The sequence below is a fragment of the Coenobita brevimanus genome, chromosome 84 (assembly GCF_032717465.1).
Source record: "Coenobita brevimanus isolate Jiangsu-jjx chromosome 84, ASM3271746v2, whole genome shotgun sequence".
NCBI classification, from domain to species: domain Eukaryota; kingdom Metazoa; phylum Arthropoda; class Malacostraca; order Decapoda; family Coenobitidae; genus Coenobita; species Coenobita brevimanus.
The window spans coordinates 42,600,903-42,619,644 of NC_137037.1; the positions used below are offsets into that span (position 1 = coordinate 42,600,903).

General features: G+C 42.4%; 1 protein-coding gene across 1 annotated transcript in view; it reads left to right on the forward strand.

The window, feature by feature from the left end:
- The window catches only part of c12.2 (von Willebrand factor A domain-containing protein c12.2), a 464,393-nt gene that overhangs the window by 416,622 nt on the left and 29,029 nt on the right, over positions 1-18,742 (forward strand). Inside the window, exons 16-18 of the mRNA XM_080280343.1 lie at positions 4,299-4,455; positions 4,761-4,941; positions 14,499-14,704. Of these exons, the coding sequence (XP_080136469.1) occupies positions 4,299-4,455; positions 4,761-4,941; positions 14,499-14,704 (544 nt within the window). The remainder of the gene's footprint in view (positions 1-4,298; positions 4,456-4,760; positions 4,942-14,498; positions 14,705-18,742) is intronic.

An 18,742-nucleotide genomic window follows, 5' to 3' on the forward strand; every position in this document is an offset into this window, starting at 1 on the left:
AAGGAGAGGGCCTCTAAAAGGTACTGGAACCAACCCACCCCTGAATCACATCTTTTATATACGTTTCTACCCGGAATCATGCTAAGTCTGCTCTTCGCTCTGCTAAAAATAGTTTCATTCGTACTAAATGCTCTCAACTCTCCAACTCGAATTCTTCCCGCTCCTTCTGGCATCTTGCCAAAAACCTTTCTGACAACTTTACCTCATCATCCTTCCCTCCTCTTTTCTACTCTGATGGCTCTGTAGCTATTTCTCTTACTGATAAAGCAGATCTCTTTGCTCAGACTTTCTCCTCCAATCCCACCTTAGACGATTCCAGTGCTGTTCCTCCATCGCTTCCCCCCCTCTGACTTCCACATGACTGGCATTAAAATTTCTTCAGCTGATGTATATTCTGTCATCACAGGCCTCAATACTAATAAGGCATATGGGCCTGATGGAGTCCCTTCTGTTGTTCTCAAGAACTGTGCTTCTGTACTTACGCCCTGCCTAGGCTATCAATTTGTACCTTTCCTTCTTGCTGGAAGTTTGCTCTCATTCAGCCAGTCCCAAAGAAGGGTGACCATTCCCAACCCTCTAACTATCGTCCAATTGCTTTAACATCCTGTATCTCAAAAGTTTTGGAGTCAGTTCTTAATAGAGAAATTTCAAAGCGTCTGTCCTATCACAACCTTCTTTCTGATTGTCAGTATGGGTTCCGTCAGGGATGCACCACTGGCAATCTTCTCACCGTTTAGACTCCTGGTCGTCCTTCTTCCGGGACTTTGGTGAAAGCCTTGCCATTGCACTTGACATCTCAAAGGCTTTCGATCGAGTCTGGCATAAATCTTTAATTTCCAAACTGCCCTCTTATGGTTTCTATCCTTCTATCTGAGCCTTCATTTCTAGCTTCCCCTCTGGTCGTTCTATAGCCGCTATTGTAGATGGCCATTGTTCTTCTCCTAGATCTGTCAACAGTGGTGTTCCTCAGGGCTCTCTCCTATCACCAACTCTCTTCCTTTTATTCATCAATGACCTTCTAAGCTGTACATCTAACCCTATCCACTCATACACTAATGATTCCACCCTTCTCCTTTCAGTTCAGTTCCTGCAATGCCCATCTCTGCAGTTACTTCAACAAACAAGGGATGAGGCTATGGCACACCTAATGTCCAACTTGGCTTGTATCTCTGACTGGGGTAAAAATAATTTGGTTGTTTTTAATGCATCAGAGACTCAGTTTTTACACTTATCAACCCAACAAAATCTTCCTCAGGTATACCCACTAATGTTTAATAATATTCAGCTTAGTCCTGCATCATCCTTGAACATGCCTGGGGTTGCATTTACTCAGGACTTATCCTGGAAAGATCATATTACATCTCTTGTAAAATCTACTTCCAAGAAATTGGGTGTGCTAAGCCGACTCCACTCTTTCTTTACCCCTGCACAACTGTTGACTCTGTACATGGGTTTTATCCGCCCCTTTGTGGAGTACAACTCTTATGTGTGGGGAGGCTTCCCACATACAGCTCTTCTCAATAGGGTGGAGTCAGGGGCATTTCGTCTTATTAACTCTCCCCCTCTTACTGACTCCCTTCAACCTCTGTCTCTTCGCCGCACTGTTGCATCTTTATCTCTTTTCTGTTGCTGCTTCAATGGTCACTGCTCCTCTGAACTGTCTGCATGCATTCATCCACCTCTACGATGCACCCGTCAAGCAGCAAACTCTCATCCTTTTTCTGTCCAACTCTCCAATGCAAGAATTAACCGTTACTCCCAGTCCTTCATTTATGCAACAGGTTAACTCTGGAACTGTCTCCCTCTGTCTGTATTTCCTGCTTCCTATGATCTCCAGTCTTTCAGATGCAGTGTGTCCAGTCATCTCAAAATGATCGAGTCTTGAATTTGGCTCTCTCTTGTATTTTGTTTTTCTCTTGCAAGGAGCAGTAATTGCGGGCTTGTAGCCTTTGGTTCCTTCTTCCTCGCATAAAAAAAAATAAAAATGTAATCCTTTTTTGCCCCATGAGGAGCATTGAAGCCCGGGGCTAAACAAGTTGATTCTGACATTTAAGATGAGAGTGACCAACCTCACTCATCCCTGAGTGGCATTACATGAGCAATAAACCCCAACCATCCATTAGATAAAAACCTGCACCAGCTCAATCCAATCGGGGTGCCTTAATTACCCACGTTACTACTAGGTGCCATAATTTGGCTATATGGTTACCACCCAGCATAGTAAATGGTTTCCTGGTGTGCAGGAAACCATTTGGCTTGTCACTCAGTGTAGAGTCAATGAAAAATGTACTAATATATCCAGCTATAGGACACTTGGTGGTCTAATGCATAAAGTTACTCCAAATAAACCTACAGTAATCAAGTAGAGTTCAGTTATAATGGTGGCTTACGTGATAGCTACTGTTAGGTGAGTGGTTGGCCATCTCTCCTTAACCTGCCCCGTCCCGAAGACGTGAATTCACGTCCTCACATGATGTGCACTCATATCCTGGAGACATAAATTAACGCAGCAACATTGCAAGGTCCCTAATTTGCATAATTTTCAATTTTCGTGAGTGATTTCGCGAGTGATTTTTGGCACGTATACACGGGACACCTTCCTTTATTCCTCTACAAGATGCCAAGCAGGGACAATGCCTTACACTGCATAACCTCCCCCCCCCCTGCACGCCATTGTCTCGGCAATTCACCTGTTACCAGTGACCTGGCCAATAAAGACATTCAGGGCCAGAGTGATTCCCCAATCGATGACAATGTGGAGGACAAAGTTTACATAGCATTAGAGGAAGAAACAGTCAGAAATGATGATCAGGTAATGTGGGAAAAAAAGGTCATGAATGGTGATGAGTTAGTGAGTGAAACAGTGCTTATAATGCTTATATTACTGTTTGAAAACCAATATACTCTTGTACTATATATAAATTCGAACCAGGTAAATAAATAAATACTGTTTATGAGTGGATAAAATAGTTACCCTCCCATAGAACTCGTTTTCTTTGGTGCCAGCCCGTTAGAAAACCCAGTCAGGTAAGGAGGTACTCGTACCTGGATCGAGTATTTTAAACCTCAGGTGAGCGATTTCTCTATGAAATTTCAATGTTTCTCACCAAAAGCGAATTTTTGAGCCTAAAAAAAAAAGGTCCAAAAATGTCGGGACTGGGCCGTACCACTGCCCAGAAAACGTCGGGATGGGGCGGGTTAAATGTAAGATTGAGTAGCCTAGCCCCAAGTCTCTGTGGCCCTGATGGAGCTATACAGGATTGGAATGGGTGGATTGACACATTCAGAATCAGAATATATAGATTCATTAATTGGTTTATACTTTGGGACTCATGAGGTTCCCATGATGTATGTTGATCACTTGGATCATATACTGTATGTTGTTCTTGTTAATAGCTTCACAACCGATGAAGTTGTTTGCTGTCAAACTCTCTGTTGACTCAGTGCCATTAACAAAACTCTGAACCAGTTTGCCTGATCTTCTTCACCATGATAATTATTTGCATTGTGGATACTTTGGCATACCATTAGAAGTGAGGAGTTTCATGACTGTGCAGGCAATGATATAAAAATATTTTGGCTCCATATCTTTTCCATTCTGTGATATCTTTGTCAACCATATACTGTAACTGAAAAATATTTATTGAAAGATTAGCCTACGAAACCTTTGGTCTGTTTGTTTTTTAACACTACAGTGCAGTTCCCTACATCTGAATTCCAGATTTCAGCGAATAACAGTTTTCCAAATGAATTTTGAATGTCAACTTAGATTTTTTTTTTTTTTTTTTTTTTTTTTTTTTTTTTTTTTTTTTTAATGACTGTATTCATTAGATAAAAAATTTAGTTTCCAGGGTTTTTAGTGCTGTATATTTACAAAGTGCTGCATTAGCCTGCAGTCAGTCAGGCTAGTGCAAGCATGACTTGTTTGAGCCATGAGGTTGACTATCATTTTGATGTTATTCTGTGTCAGTGGACAAGAACTCATCATTGCTTATTGTTGAATTTTCACCTATGAACCATTAAAACCATGATTATGGGACAATTTATAGAATGAATACAGTATATACTGAAAGAAATGCCAAGCAGGTAGATCTGTAAGAGAGGGTAAACAGATTTTTTTTTTTTTAATTCATATTTCCAAAAGCCTCTTTATCCTAGCCATTTTGGAATTTGAGAATTGCACTGTACGTATATTACTATACAGTAACATCCTTGATTAAAGACAATTTTTCAGCTGAAATTTAGCTTATAAAACTTATACATTGTTTCTGTTGACTCTCTCCCACATAACAATCCAGGGACACAACCGTGCAGAGTTTGACAATCCAGCCAGTGGTGCGTGATGGGCGGGTAGGATATGAGGACTCCCCCCTGGTGGTAGCTGTGCGCACTGGCCGGGTTTTAGTAGTGGACGAGGCTGACAAAGCTCCTACACATGTCACCTGCATACTCAAGGTTAAGACACTTGTTTAAAGAACATTTTATTGCCCTTTTCATGTTGTTAATGGAAGGTACTATCAGTACCTGCAGTACATGATCAAAGCTTGTGTTGATTTTCTGTCATTCCCAGAATTGAAATTATCATTCCAGGTCAAGTTTCTCAGGGAATAAACAGTATTCAGGAAATGAACACTGTTCAAGACTGTACTTAAAGCAAGTTTCTATGAGAACATGAACATTATATAATTGTAACATGTAAAAAATCTTCAACAGATACCAAAATAAAATATGCCCAGACCTCCTGTACCTAACCATTACAGACACTGGTTGAAAGTGGAGAGATGCTGCTTTCTGATGGTCGTCGCATTGTTCCTTCAACACACCCACTTGCAAGCTCTGGATCTCCTAATGTCATTGTCTCCCACAATGACTTCCGCATGATCGTGCTTGCCAACCGACCGGGGTTCCCATTCCTTGGCAATGACTTCTTTGGAGCACTAGGTGATTAAAGATTGTAATATACTGTATGGTTATCATATTCACTTTCTATATCAGCAGTAACTAATTTACATACCAGAAAATTGCAAGGCAAAAATTTGCAGATTAATAAGGAAAGGAAAATGAAACAGTCAAGAGACTTTTCACTTTCACCATCAGATATACTTTCTGACATAGTTAAGCTTTGAATGAAGTAGTTTTATTTACCACACATGGTGCAGATCCAGTGTTGAGGAATGACAAATGTAAAATGCACATTTCAGCATCAAAACGTCATTGTTAAGCTACATTAAGCTTAAGTGGGATGCTAATGCATTTGTGATATTGGAATAATTTTACCAAAACATGCCTCTTTTAGCTTCTTCAACTCCATTACTTGGTGTTGATGGGTAGCCTACATGTGATGGTGCTATGTACAGTACAATCCCAGTTAACCGGGCGGCTTGGGGAATTCACCTTCCCGGTTACAGATTTTTCCCGTAGTTCTGATATTCAAATCTATACAAAGGCGATCATTATCACAGCAGTAAGTACAATTCAGGTACTCACCATTCACATCAGGGGGCACACTAAGAGATTCCACCTAAAAAATTGCCTCGTAAACACACACCATGGTCATAATGCACGTGCATGGAATGCCTTGCAGTACCGGTACTGCAAAATGCACAAGTCCATTCTGTTAACTACCGAATAATTTCTTATATGTACTGTACTCATGTGGAAAACTAAAGAAATAAAATCCGGAATATTTATTGGTAAATTATCACGACACCTGTGCCCCCACATCAGCTTTGTTTACGATCCTGGCCCCAACTGACCGCCACCATTCCGCCACTGTTTTGCAAAATTCTGTTAACTACCGAAGTATTCGTTGTATGTACTGTACTCATGAAAGTGGAAAAATAAAGAAATAAAATCTTGAACATTTATTGCTGAACTGATGTTAAGACTGCACTGTAGAATTATCACACCTGTGCCCCCAAACAAGCTTTTGTTTACGGTCCCAGCCCCGACTAACCTCCATCATTCCCCCTTCACCTGCCACCAATCAGCTGTTTTGCACAAAATAAAATACATGATGTACTTATGAAGTGCAAGCATATATATATATATTTTTTCTTCCAACAAAGTAAACCTTCATTCCTACTAACATTTTTTTTTTTTTTCATCTCTGCCAGCACACATGCGTTCTAAGATGAATTTATGTGGTGCAAGTTAGAGTCGGTCCGTTAGGAAGAAAAACACTGGCGTTTGCTGATTTGCTCTCTCCCGAGATGTCTGGCTTACAAATTCCATGCCTGTCTTTGAAACGATTTAACCATCCAACACTGAAATCACATTCGACTTCTGTATTCATTTTATTGTGAAACTCTCTTGCTTTTTCTTGGATAAGAGGACCAGAAATAGGTGCTCCCCTAGATCTTTCTAAGCAAAACCACTCGAACGATGAAGAGTATGCCTTTTTTCAATGGTCTTACTTGTCTCGCTTTTCATGAAAAATTCATTGAGCTTGGATGCTTGGGTCTTGATATAAATCGTTGGATTTCCTACATTATATTCGGTCATCAGTGTTTTATAATGTTTTGCCTTTTTCAAGTCTATTGCATATGTCCAGCTTCTGTTTCAAGGTAGGCACGACACGTTTACGTTTAGTTTGCCCTTTAGGCATTTTGGAATGTTGAAATTACTGTCCATCAGAGCAACACAACAGCAAGAGAGCTTGTTTACTGTCTGGTGGTAAAAAGCAGACTGGTGATTTGTGGAAATTGTGGAGGGTGTGGAGGATGACTGAATTCAAGTAGGGGAAAGAGGGAGGAGGAGGGGTGGTTAAGAGGATTTACCAGGGATTTACATTAGCCAGAAATGCCTTCACCTCGCTTAGTCCGACTTCACCCAGCCTCGCGTGTCATGATAAAATGGTGGTTTGGCGGTCCATTCAAAATGGCGCACAGTTATAACTTACTGATGTTTTTACCAGCCCTTGAATTTTCCCGTTTTTCTGAGTATTTCGTTTGTCTGGATACCGGATAGCAGGGATTTATGGGTGCAGCAGCTACAACATCCACCCAGAAGCCAAACTGTTCCATATAACCTTGCACCTTGCTGTGGGAAGGATACTGGTCTGACCCTGGTGAAGTACTGTCTACCACAAGGGAGCATTGCCTCCCTACTCAGTGTATGTAATGTTCTGTACCTGTAGGATGGCCCCATAGAAGCAGTTGCTTACCAGTGGTTGACAGATCTGCTTGGCCAGACAGACTAGAGTTAAGCAGCAACAACAACAACACCAGCATTTTATTAAAAAGTTTAGTTTAGGAGTTTTACCAAAACATGTTAACTACATGTTAAATAACATCGTACTGTAAAGCATTTTCATCTGTGTGGGTCTCAAACCCACTAAACCTCTCACAGTGTAGTGCTACTTACATATTCCATCACTGTCATCACTCTTTTTCTGTGTCCACCCTTCTCTCTTTATACTTCTCCCTTTCCTTCCTGTCTGTTTTTATTACTCTTCATTTCATCTCAGGTGGCCCTACAGGGCCTACACTGAATGGCAAACCTTAATAGTTTCCTGGGAAACCATTTACAACACTGGGTGGTAATTATATACTGTAACCAAACAACAAGGTGATGTGGGGCCTACTATGGTGCCCCTTTTAACTGGGTGGAGAGATGCAAATGTGGCATCCATCCAGGAACCAAACTTTCGCACTCTTCCCCACGCCTCACTGTGGCGAGGTGCTATCAACCACAAGGGAATGTAGGTTCACTGCACAGGACATCCCTACAAGGGCAGTTGTTTGCAGTTCATTTGTCTGCTAGGGTAGACAGACCAGGGTTAATCACCAGCAGCAGCAACCAAATATCTATATTTTCCTCTTCAGCCATTTCATTTTGCCCCCAGAGAGCATACTGAGTTGGGAGCAATAATATTTCAACATAGGTGCCTCCAAATGCTTTTTGCCTGTTGTCACACTTTGAGGAATCCTATTCATAGCTGTGGCTGTTGTACAGCATTTACTTATGGTCACAGTTTAGAGGAAGACTGTTCTTGATGCAGCTGTGATACAATTATTACTTATAGTCAGACTTTTTAAGGCAACCTGTTACCTGTACTAGTAACAGTAGTACTTACCCAGTCACAGTTCATAGTGAAAATTGTTTTTATTTTCAACCACACCTACAGTTTAATATATATATTTTTAACCTCACTCTTTAGCCTGTTTGAAGAGCACTAAAACCAGCCCCCAAAGTCCAAGTTGCCACAGACCCCCATGGTAGGATTGAGTAGTAAAGGAAGAAGATGTGTGAGTAAGCTGGGGTTGAAATATTTCAGGCAGGGTATCTTCATAACATGCTTTTGCATGAAACTTGAATGAAACAGTAGATAGTCGCATTTATTGGCTTTTGACCAAATGTTCCATGCTGGGGGTGATGCATGACTTGGCCATATTTAGTACAGAACAATCCTGGATACCTGGCACCCAAATAACTAGGATTATCAGACAACCGGGAAAATATACGGACAGGCAAATATTTAAATAAAAATATAAGTGTGCGCCACTGTAAATGCCTGCCCTTGCATGGAAAAATCACATGTCATGTGAGACTGGGTGAAGTTAGGCAGTGTGAAGTGACAGCATTTCTGGTCAAGGTCATTTCCTAATTAATCCTCTTCCCAGTCCTCCTCTCCCCTCTTTCCCCTCCTCCAATTCAGCCACAGTCACCAGTCGGCTTACCACCACCAGTCAGCAATATGCACTCTCATTGTTGTGTTGCGATAGACGGTGATTTCCACACTACGTAATGCCTAAAGTGCAAACTAATCTCAAGTGCATTGTGTTCACCTTCAAATAGAAGCTGTTCATATGCAGTAGACTTGAAAATGATTAATATTATAAGATAGTGACAACAGAATTTAATGTACAAAATCCCATAATTTATTACCGGTATATCAGGCCCAAGGAATTTTTTGTGAAAAGCAATATGAATAAATCCATTGGAAAAAAAGGCATACTCATCATCATCATCATCATCATCATCATCTGGACCTCCTGTCCCACCCTAGGGCAAAGTGAGGAGTAGCAATGTCCAGACAGCCCAAATTTGCCCAGTCCAGTGGGCCACGCATCCATTCACTCGTCATTCAAACCCCCAGAATCCTGGCTCTATTGGATATCCCAAAACATTCACCACGATCTGTAGCTTCACGTAAATGTATCCGATTAAGTCAATCTGAATGCTGCCACATTAAAAGGGGTGCCAAATCCCTGATCATGTGCTTCTCCTCACAACATTCATCCAGCCAGCTTGATCTCTTGTTAGTTCCCTAACCTCACCGACTTCCAAACCTCTCTTCCTCACACACTCATCCACCATATCTCTCCACCCTCTTCTTGGCCTACCTTGCCTCTTCCCTCCTCCATATTCACTCAGATATACCTTTTTCACCACTCTGTTGTTATCCATTCTCTCCACATGACCATACCATCTCAGTACACTCTCTTCGATTCTGGTGTCCATCGACTTCCTCACTCCACATTTTTCACAAATCACATTATTTTGCATCCTGTCCACATCTGTACTCCTCATACATTTCTCAGCAGTCCCATCTCCACTGCTCTTACTCTTGACTTTTCATTTTCATGCCACACCATAGTCTCACATCCATATGTTACAGTTAGCACTAACACTCCTTCATGTAAGCTTAGTGCAGCTGCAACACTCAAGCCTCTGTTTCTTATCAAGACCTTCGTTGCACCAGCTACTTTTCTTCCTTGTGTCACTCTACTTTCAACTTCTTTTGCATATTTTCCTCTCTTTTTCTATCATTGTACTCAGGTATTTGAACGCTCTCACCAATCCCAGTCTTTCTCCATTCACTATAACATCGCACTGGGAGTCACCTTCTCTCTCATTAACCATCATTTTACTCTCTTCTACATTTACTTTCAAGACACAACGCTCACAGACATTGGCAAAACTCTGCACTAGTCTACCAAGCTCTTGTCCGGTACTTGCAAGCAGTACTGCATCATCAGCATACAACAAATTTGAGATATTCCATCCATCACCTTTCATTACCAATGCCATCCCTCTTTCCATTACTCATATTTTTACTTCTCTCATCACCCCATCCATATATATATTGAACAACCATGGGGACATCACACAACCTTGTCACACGCCCACACCAATCGTGAACCATTCACTTAGATGCCCATTAACCCTTACACATGCTTCACTACCATCATAAAAACTCTTGATGGCACCTAGCAGCTTTCCATCTACACCGTACATGTGCAAAACTTTCCACAATCCTTCTCTTTCCACTTTGTCATATGCTTTTTCCAGATCCATGAATGCCATAAACACCTTATGGTCCTTCTCACAAGCCATCTCTGCTATCTGTCTTACTGCAAATATTTGATCCACACATCCTTTGCCACTCCTAAGGCCACCCTGTTCATCACTCACTAGGACATCTGATATCTCTCTTACTTTCTCTGTAATGTCTGGTACTGGTGCGGTTTTCTACCTAACCTATATAAGTAAGAAAAGGGATCTGTGCTTTGTTTTGTTGATTTGGAGAAGGCCTTTGACAGAGTCCCTAGAGAGGTGGTGAAGTGGGCAATGAAAAAACTTGGGATCCAGGAGTGGCTGGTTATGGTGGTTACAGCTATGTATGTGGGTGCTCACACATAGGTACAGGTGAATGGAGTTTTGAGTGATGAGTTTTCTGTGAATGTTGGTGTGCATCAGGGGTCAGTCTTGAGCCACCAATTGTTTATCATGGTACTTGAAATCCTCGCACATGGCTTCAGAAATGGACTTAGGTGGGAGATGTTGTATGATGATAATCTGATAATGATTGCAGTGAATGATAGGGAGATGGAGGAAGTGGAGAGATAGTTTGGGGCACAAGGGCTTGAGAGTAAATGAAGATAAAACAAAAGTGATGGTATGTAGGAATGGTGGTGGAACTGCCAGAGAAGAGGGAGAGTGGCCATGTGTGATTTGCCATGAGGGTGTGGGAAGTAACTGCATCTTGTGCAGTGTTTGTGATAAGGGAGGACATGGCGGCTCAGTGGTAGAGCACCTGACTTGAGACCAAAGAGTCATGAGGTCACGCCGCGCCTGGGTAAGCTGCCATGCCAGGAGAGGTGGCACTTTCCCACAACCTAACTGGTTGTAGCAGCCGTGGCTCAGTGGGTTAGGGCACTCTGACCGTCGGGTTGAAGGTTCGATTCCATCCAAGGGTCATTGGTAGACATCAGGGAGGGCATCTGATTGTAAAGTGCTACACACTCCAAAACCAAAGCCCTCTGCCCAGGGGCAATGCCTCAGCCCCTATCGAAAAAAGGGGACACAGCATAAAAGTGGAGAAAAAAAAAAATCATCATAATCATCATCCCGACCTCCTTTCCCACCCTAGGGTAGGGTGAGGAGTTGCAATGTCAGACAGTCCGGATTTGCCCAATCCAATGGGCCACGCTTCCATTGACTCACCATTCAATCCCCTGGAATCCTGGCTCTGTCTGATATATAATAATAATAATAATAATAATAATAGTACAGTAATAAACAAGAGATTTAGACTGCAAGATTAGAGGTAGACTGCAAGATAATGGTGATTTCATGTGCTCAGTGTATCGTGGAGAGCAGGTGGAGATTTTAAGGCATGAAAGGATTGATCTTGCTGGTGAGTCTCTTGAGTGTGTGGAAAAGTTTAGTTATTTGGGAGACATGTTATGTGCTGGAGGTGGGGCCGGAGCTAGCTCTGTGGTTAGGGGGAGGATTGGTTGAAAGAAGCTCAGGGAGCTGTTGCCTCTTCTGACATTAAGGGGACTCTCCCTCCATACTGAGGGATCTTTGTATGCAGCATGTGATAGGAGTATAATGTTCTATGGTAGTGAGACCTGGACAGTAAAGGAAGAGGATATTCACAAGCTCAGACATACAGAAATAACGATGATTAGGTGCTTCCCTGCGTGCGAGGCCTAGGGGGGCTAGGTTTATGATGGAAGAGTTGAGGGGTAGGATGGGACTGGAGTGTATTGGTGTTGTGATGAGGAGAGGTAGACTGAGATGGTTTGGGCATGTGGAGAGGATAGGGAATGATAATTGGGTGCAGAAAGTTAATGTTATGGGTAGGGTTGTGAGAAGTAGACTGAAAAAGACCTGGGATGAAGTCGCTGAGCGTGACCTCAGGGATAAGGGACTGACTAGGGAAGCTGCCAGAGATCGAGCAGCAGGGAGAGCCATCATTAGGTGACCGAGGCCGACGCATGCAAGCATGTTGGAGCCGTTAAAAACATCATCATTATCATCATCCAGACCTCCTTTCTCACCCAAGGGCAGGGTGAGAAGTAACAGTGTCCAGACAGCCCAAATTTGCCCAGTCCAATGGGCCACGCTTCCATTTACTCATCATTCAAGCCCCCGGAATCCTGGCTTTATCGGATACGCCAAAAGCATTCACCACATTCTGTAGCTTCACATAATCGTATCCGATAGAGTTAAAAACATAACAAAACAAAATGAAATAAACCAACTTGAACCACCCACGAGTTTGTAGAGTCTTACTGTTCCTTGGCAAGTCAGTTCTATTAAATTTTCATTATTTTATTCATAAAAATATGGAAAAATAAACTAAGGAAATAAATCTTGAGCATTTGTCAATGAACTGATAAATTGGAAAGAAATGTACAGTAGCATTATCACTCATCCCTTACTTTCACATCAGCTGTGTATTCAGCTGCAGTCCACCAGTTCTTCCACACTGACTGCCATCACTCCGCTAATCACTTACCACTCAGCTGCTTTGCAGATAGTAAAATAAATATGTAGGATATGCAAGCACAGGAATTTTGTCCAACACAACAAACCTTCATTTCTGTCAACTAGATTTTGTCTTCTCAGCTAGTGAAATGCATTGAAAGATGAATTTATACTTTAATGCAGGATAAAATCTAGTTCATAGAAATGAAGATTTGTTTTGTTGGACAAAATTGCTGTGCTTGCAGTTATAACATTTTATTACAGTATCTGCAAAACAGCTGAGTGGTGAGTGAGGGGTTTAGTGATGGCAGTCAGGTGAGGAAGAAATGAGTAGGCTGCATCCATTTACTCATACACAGCTGATGTGTAAGCAAGAGAGAAGTACTAATTCTGCTGTACAACGTTTCATTCCAAATCATCAGTTCACCAATAAATGCTCAAGATTGATTTCTTTAGTTTATTTTTCCATTTTTCTTTCATGAACCAAGTAATGAATAATATTTTACGAAATCATACCGTGTTCATTTTGCACATCTGCAAGACACTACAATCACATCTGTTACGTCAGTGGGGTGTGTTTAGAAGGAGGTAATGTTTCAAATGGAATCTGTTAATGTGGCCATGGATATGAATGGTGAGTATTGTATATAATGCAGTGATATAGCCTATGTATAGGAGTATTGTATATCAGATATCGTAGAAAAATCGGTAACTGGGAAGGTAAATTGCCCAAGCTTCCCATTTAACGTAGACTGTACTGTGCCTTATTTTATTCCTACTGACTACAGCTGTACAGTATATAAATTCACCTAAAGAATTATTTTTTTTACGGATCTAACTCCTCCACTTCTACAATACGGTATGTCTACAGGTAGCAAGAATAAGAAGAAAAAAATCACAACTATTAGATGCAGTCTTACTGGTGTTTTATAGCTCAGCGGTTATAATACTGTGATTATTTTGTTTTTCAATTTTATTCAGATCAGGCCACTGCTAGATAATTTTATTCCACTTTAGAGATGTCTTTTGTAGTGAAGGAATTAATGAAGGCTATTCCTTACTTATGGAGTTCAAAATACTTTCTCCTAAGCTGAATAAAATTGTCTGAAAATAGCAAGAATAAACTTAGAAAACAAAAAAGCAAAAAAACACTAATGAAAGAGTTAAGAGTAATGTTTGAATCAGTATATCCTTGTTGAAGTACCTGCAGACAAGATAAAACACACGTATTCACTTGTACCTGTTCTAATTTAGCTGTATGCTGGTAAGTGCTGTACTCCATGCCAAAAATAAATTTCCACAATGACTTTTTTTGGAGTTTTATGCCTTGTCCCATTTTTTGATGAAGGCAAAGTTGTTACTGTACCCCTAGGTGGAGGACTTAGGCGTGGAGCGTGTAGCACATTATGACTGGATGCCCTTCCTGATGTCAACCAATGACCCTTGGGTGGACTCAAACCTCCGACCCTTTGGCCAGAGCAGAGCGCTTTAACCCACTGAGCCACAGCTGTTACTCATTCCTCTGATTATTTCTGAACCCCCACAATCTGATGGCATTTAAACTTTCGTTCATGCAGTTTCCAGACAATTTTATTCCCCTGAGGATGGACTTTTCAAACTTGTGGGGTCAGACATAGCCTCCATTAACCCCTTGACTACTTGAGATCCTTTCTAAATTTAATCAAATTATTGAGGGGTAGCAAGAATATACAGTATTAATGTCTGACAGTATACTATACCTTACATTAATATATTTTAATTTTGCCAACCTCAAGGTGACCTGTTCAGCTGCCATGCAATTGACAACCCCAGCGTTGCATCTGAGCTGGCCCTGTTGCGTTCGTATGGCCCTGATGTTCCCCAGCGTACAATGGAGAGACTGGTGGCTGCTTTTGGAGAGTTACGGGACCTGGCTGATCAAGCCCTCATACAGTATCCATACTCCACCAGGGAGGTTGTCAACATTGTCAAACATTTACAGGTTAGTCAGAGTTGATTATTAATCATAAAGAGTTACTGCTGAATGAGCCAACACTAATTGTCACTGATTTGGTTGATAGTTACTGATGGTTGGTTCCATAATTGATGAACAGTTAGTAATATACGAGGTGCTACCCAAAAGTTCCAGTAATTTGAACAGAGGAAGCCGACCATTTGCAGTTTTGCCTTTTGCCGCTAGGAGGAGTCAGCAGCATCCCTTGTGTGTCAGTGTGGCCCCGGCCGTGTCTGTGAGCGGACGTGTTGTTGAGATACACTTACTATTGTAATGTGGTGTGTAGTTGGTTTGGCGGTTTTGCAATGGTGGACCAATGGTGCAGCAATGTCAAGTCAGTGTTGATTGTTATCTTTGATATCCAAGGGATTGTTCACAAGGAATTCGTCCCACCTGGTCAATCTGTCAGCGGAAAGTTTTACTATGAAGTTTTGAAGCATCTGAGGGAGAGCATCCACCGCAAACGTCCAGAACAGTGGAAGAACAAGGACTGGGTCCTGCATCATGACAATGCCCCCACCCACATATCAGTTGTTGTCCAGCAGTTCCTGGCTTCCACTTACATGGTAGTCATGCCCCACCCACCCTATTCGCCTGACCTTGCCCCCTGTGACTTTTTTCTGTTTCTCAAGCTGAAATTACGACTGAAAGGGAGTCAGTTTGACTCGATTGAGGAGATCTAGACAGAATTGCATGAGGTGTTCAAGACCATCACCCCAGAAGCCTTCCAGGTATGCATGGACTCGTGGAAAAAATGCTGGGACCACTGTATACATGCCCAAGGGGCCCTCTCATGGGGCTCCACCTGGGAGTGGCTTCGGTCGCCCGGGCAAGTACCACATCTCCCAGCACAACACGCACAACAACACCGTTTTTTCTACACTGAGAAATGACTCCCCGGCTGTCATTTCTCGACGACTTCTTCTAGCTGGGGACATTGAGAGCAATCCAGGACCCACCAACAAATACATATGTCCAACATGCTCAAAACCTATCACGTCAAGCCGACAGACAAAGGGTTCAGTTCAGTGCAATTCCTGCAAGAACTGGACCCATTACACCTGCACAACACTTGCATCCAGAAAACATTACACAAACACCTGGACCTGCTCCTTATGCTCCTTCCGCCCACCCACCAACCCCTCTTCCAATCCTACTCCCACTTCCTTCACACCTCCGCAGCCAAACCCACCGATCCTTCCCACACCATCCAGTCCCCCAACTCCTCCCATTCCAACCCAGCCTAATCCACCTCAACAACCTCCTCCTACCCCTTCCCGTCTACCCACACCATCTCCCCCCCGTGCTGCAGCAGCCAACACACATCGCACACACAACATAAACATCCTTCAATTAAACATAGATGGCATAAACACCAAAAAACAAGAACTCACACAATTCATCAAACAACAGAACATACAATTGCCATCTTACAAGAAACAAAACTACACAGAGCACAGAAAACAGCGACATTTCATAACTTTACCACCATTCGACAAGAGTGGGCCGATGGCGGTGACAGTGGACTCATCACCTTGGTACACAAATCCATCAACTTTGCAGATACCAGTGCACACACAAAGTCACTTCTCCCCCCACATGACACCACAACAGAAATACAGTCAATTACAATACGCACTGGTAACAAATCACACATAACAATCGCTAACACATACATTCCCCCCCAATCCTCCGACACACTACCACACAATTACTCTCCACAGATACACCACATCACTAACATACCCAACATCATCCTGGGTGGTGATTTCAACGCCAAATCGTCGGCCTGGAATGTCATCAATCCTGACACAGACAGAGGGCTGGTACTACAATCCCAGACAGATCATCTTTTCATACTGAACAATCTAGACCAACATACCCATATCCCACACCAAGCCCTCTTCCACCCATCATCTCCTGACATCACCTTCTGCTCCCTAAACCTTTGCCCCCACTACATCATGGAGAGTGGTCAAAACCTTGGGTTCTGATCACCTCCCAATCATCATCACTACCAAAACCAGAATCACCCCAGCTGGCCACAAACACACATACACTAATTATAAGAGAGCCAACTGGGAGGCCTTCGTAACTGAAATAGAACAACATTTCGAAATACTAAACAGTACATCCATCACAAACATCAACACCGCTGTGCACACTTTCAATACAATTATACAAAATGCAGACAAAAGACACGTCCCTAGAGGCAACAGAAAGAGAGACAACCCCAACTTCACACCAGAAATTCAAGGCCTCCTCAGACGATGGGACACACTGCGACACTCCCCAGCACCCCATACACAAAACACCCTACAACAAATACAAGAACTCAACACTCAAATAAACAATAAAATATCAGAACAGCAAACACTAAACTGGAAAAATTACCTCCAAACACTTGACCACAAAACAAACATCAGCAAACTCTACAAAACACTAAACAGCATCACACTTTCCAACAGCAACACCACACAATCACACGCTGCCATCACAACAACAGACACCATACCCTCAAACAAACAACAAGCAAACACTGTCAACAGTCACTTTTCACAAGTCAGCCATCTAAACCCCCATCCCGAAGACCAACGTATCATCCGACGTAAGAGACAGTTCCCCACAGACCCAGACTACGCACCATTCACTTACAACCAGACGAAGCACATCATTAACAACCTCAAGCACTCATCTGCCTGTGGACCAGACAACATAAGCAACATTCACCTTAAACACCTAGGACCACAAGGCATACAAACACTCACCAACATATCAAACTACAGCTACTCACACAACATAATACCCAACATCTGGAAGCATGGCAATATCATCACTATCCCTAAACCCAACAAAGACCCCATGTTACCCTCCTCACATCGCCCCATCACACTCCTCTGCACCCCCTCTAAAGTCACTGAACGACTGGTACTACAACTAGTCACACCTCACATTCCCCTAGCCCAGTCACAACATGGCTTTAGGCCACTACACTCCACAAACACCCTGCTGACGGACCTTACACAGAGAGTTTTCGATGGCATGAATTCAGTTAGGCCACCACACAGAACACTCCTAATCACACTAGACATTAGCAAAGCTTTTGATGCCATCCCTCGCCACAACCTCACAAACAAAATACTCAGTACAAACATGCACAATAACACAAAAAGATGGCTGGCAAACTACTTAGCAGGCAGATATGCATACATAACATTTGCCGGTCAGTCTTCTAACATCAGAAACTTCACAAACGGCGTCCCCCAAGAATCTGTTTTGTCCGCTACACTCTTTAACCTATACATGCACGACGTACCCACACACCACAGATACACATCATAATTATGCAGATGTTATAAGACATACATGTACGCACCAAAACGCAAACACAGCTGCAAACATCATTCAACCTTATCTCAACACACTACATGAATGGTTCACCACAAACAGGCTCAAAATAGCCCCAGCCAAATCTACAGTGACCCTTCTCACAAACTGGACAGCAGAACACAGTCACATCCCACACCTTACCATAAGCAACACTCCCCTACCACACACACACACACACAAAATCCTTGGTGTAACATACAATACATCAATGTCATTTAAACAACACATCACAAACATTAAAAATAAAATAACACCATGACTCAGTGCTTTGAGGTCACTTGCCCATACAGCATTCGGACACAACAAAGAAACCACCACCACAGTATACAAACAATACATACGTTCAGTGATGAATTATGCAAGCCCTGCCTGGGCTTCTAAGCTCACCAAAACACACTACAACACACTACAGACCATACAGAACAAGGCCCTAAAAATAATCACAGGCTGCAGAGCTACTACACCCACAGACCACCTACATCAAGAAACCAAAGTCCTCAAAGTGAAGGATCACCTAGACATGAGAGGCACCCAGTTTCTTGCTGCAGCCTCCACAAACCCACAACATCCACTACAGTACATGGCAGCACATCCACCCACACCAAGGAACATCAAAACAACACCCAGCATACGATA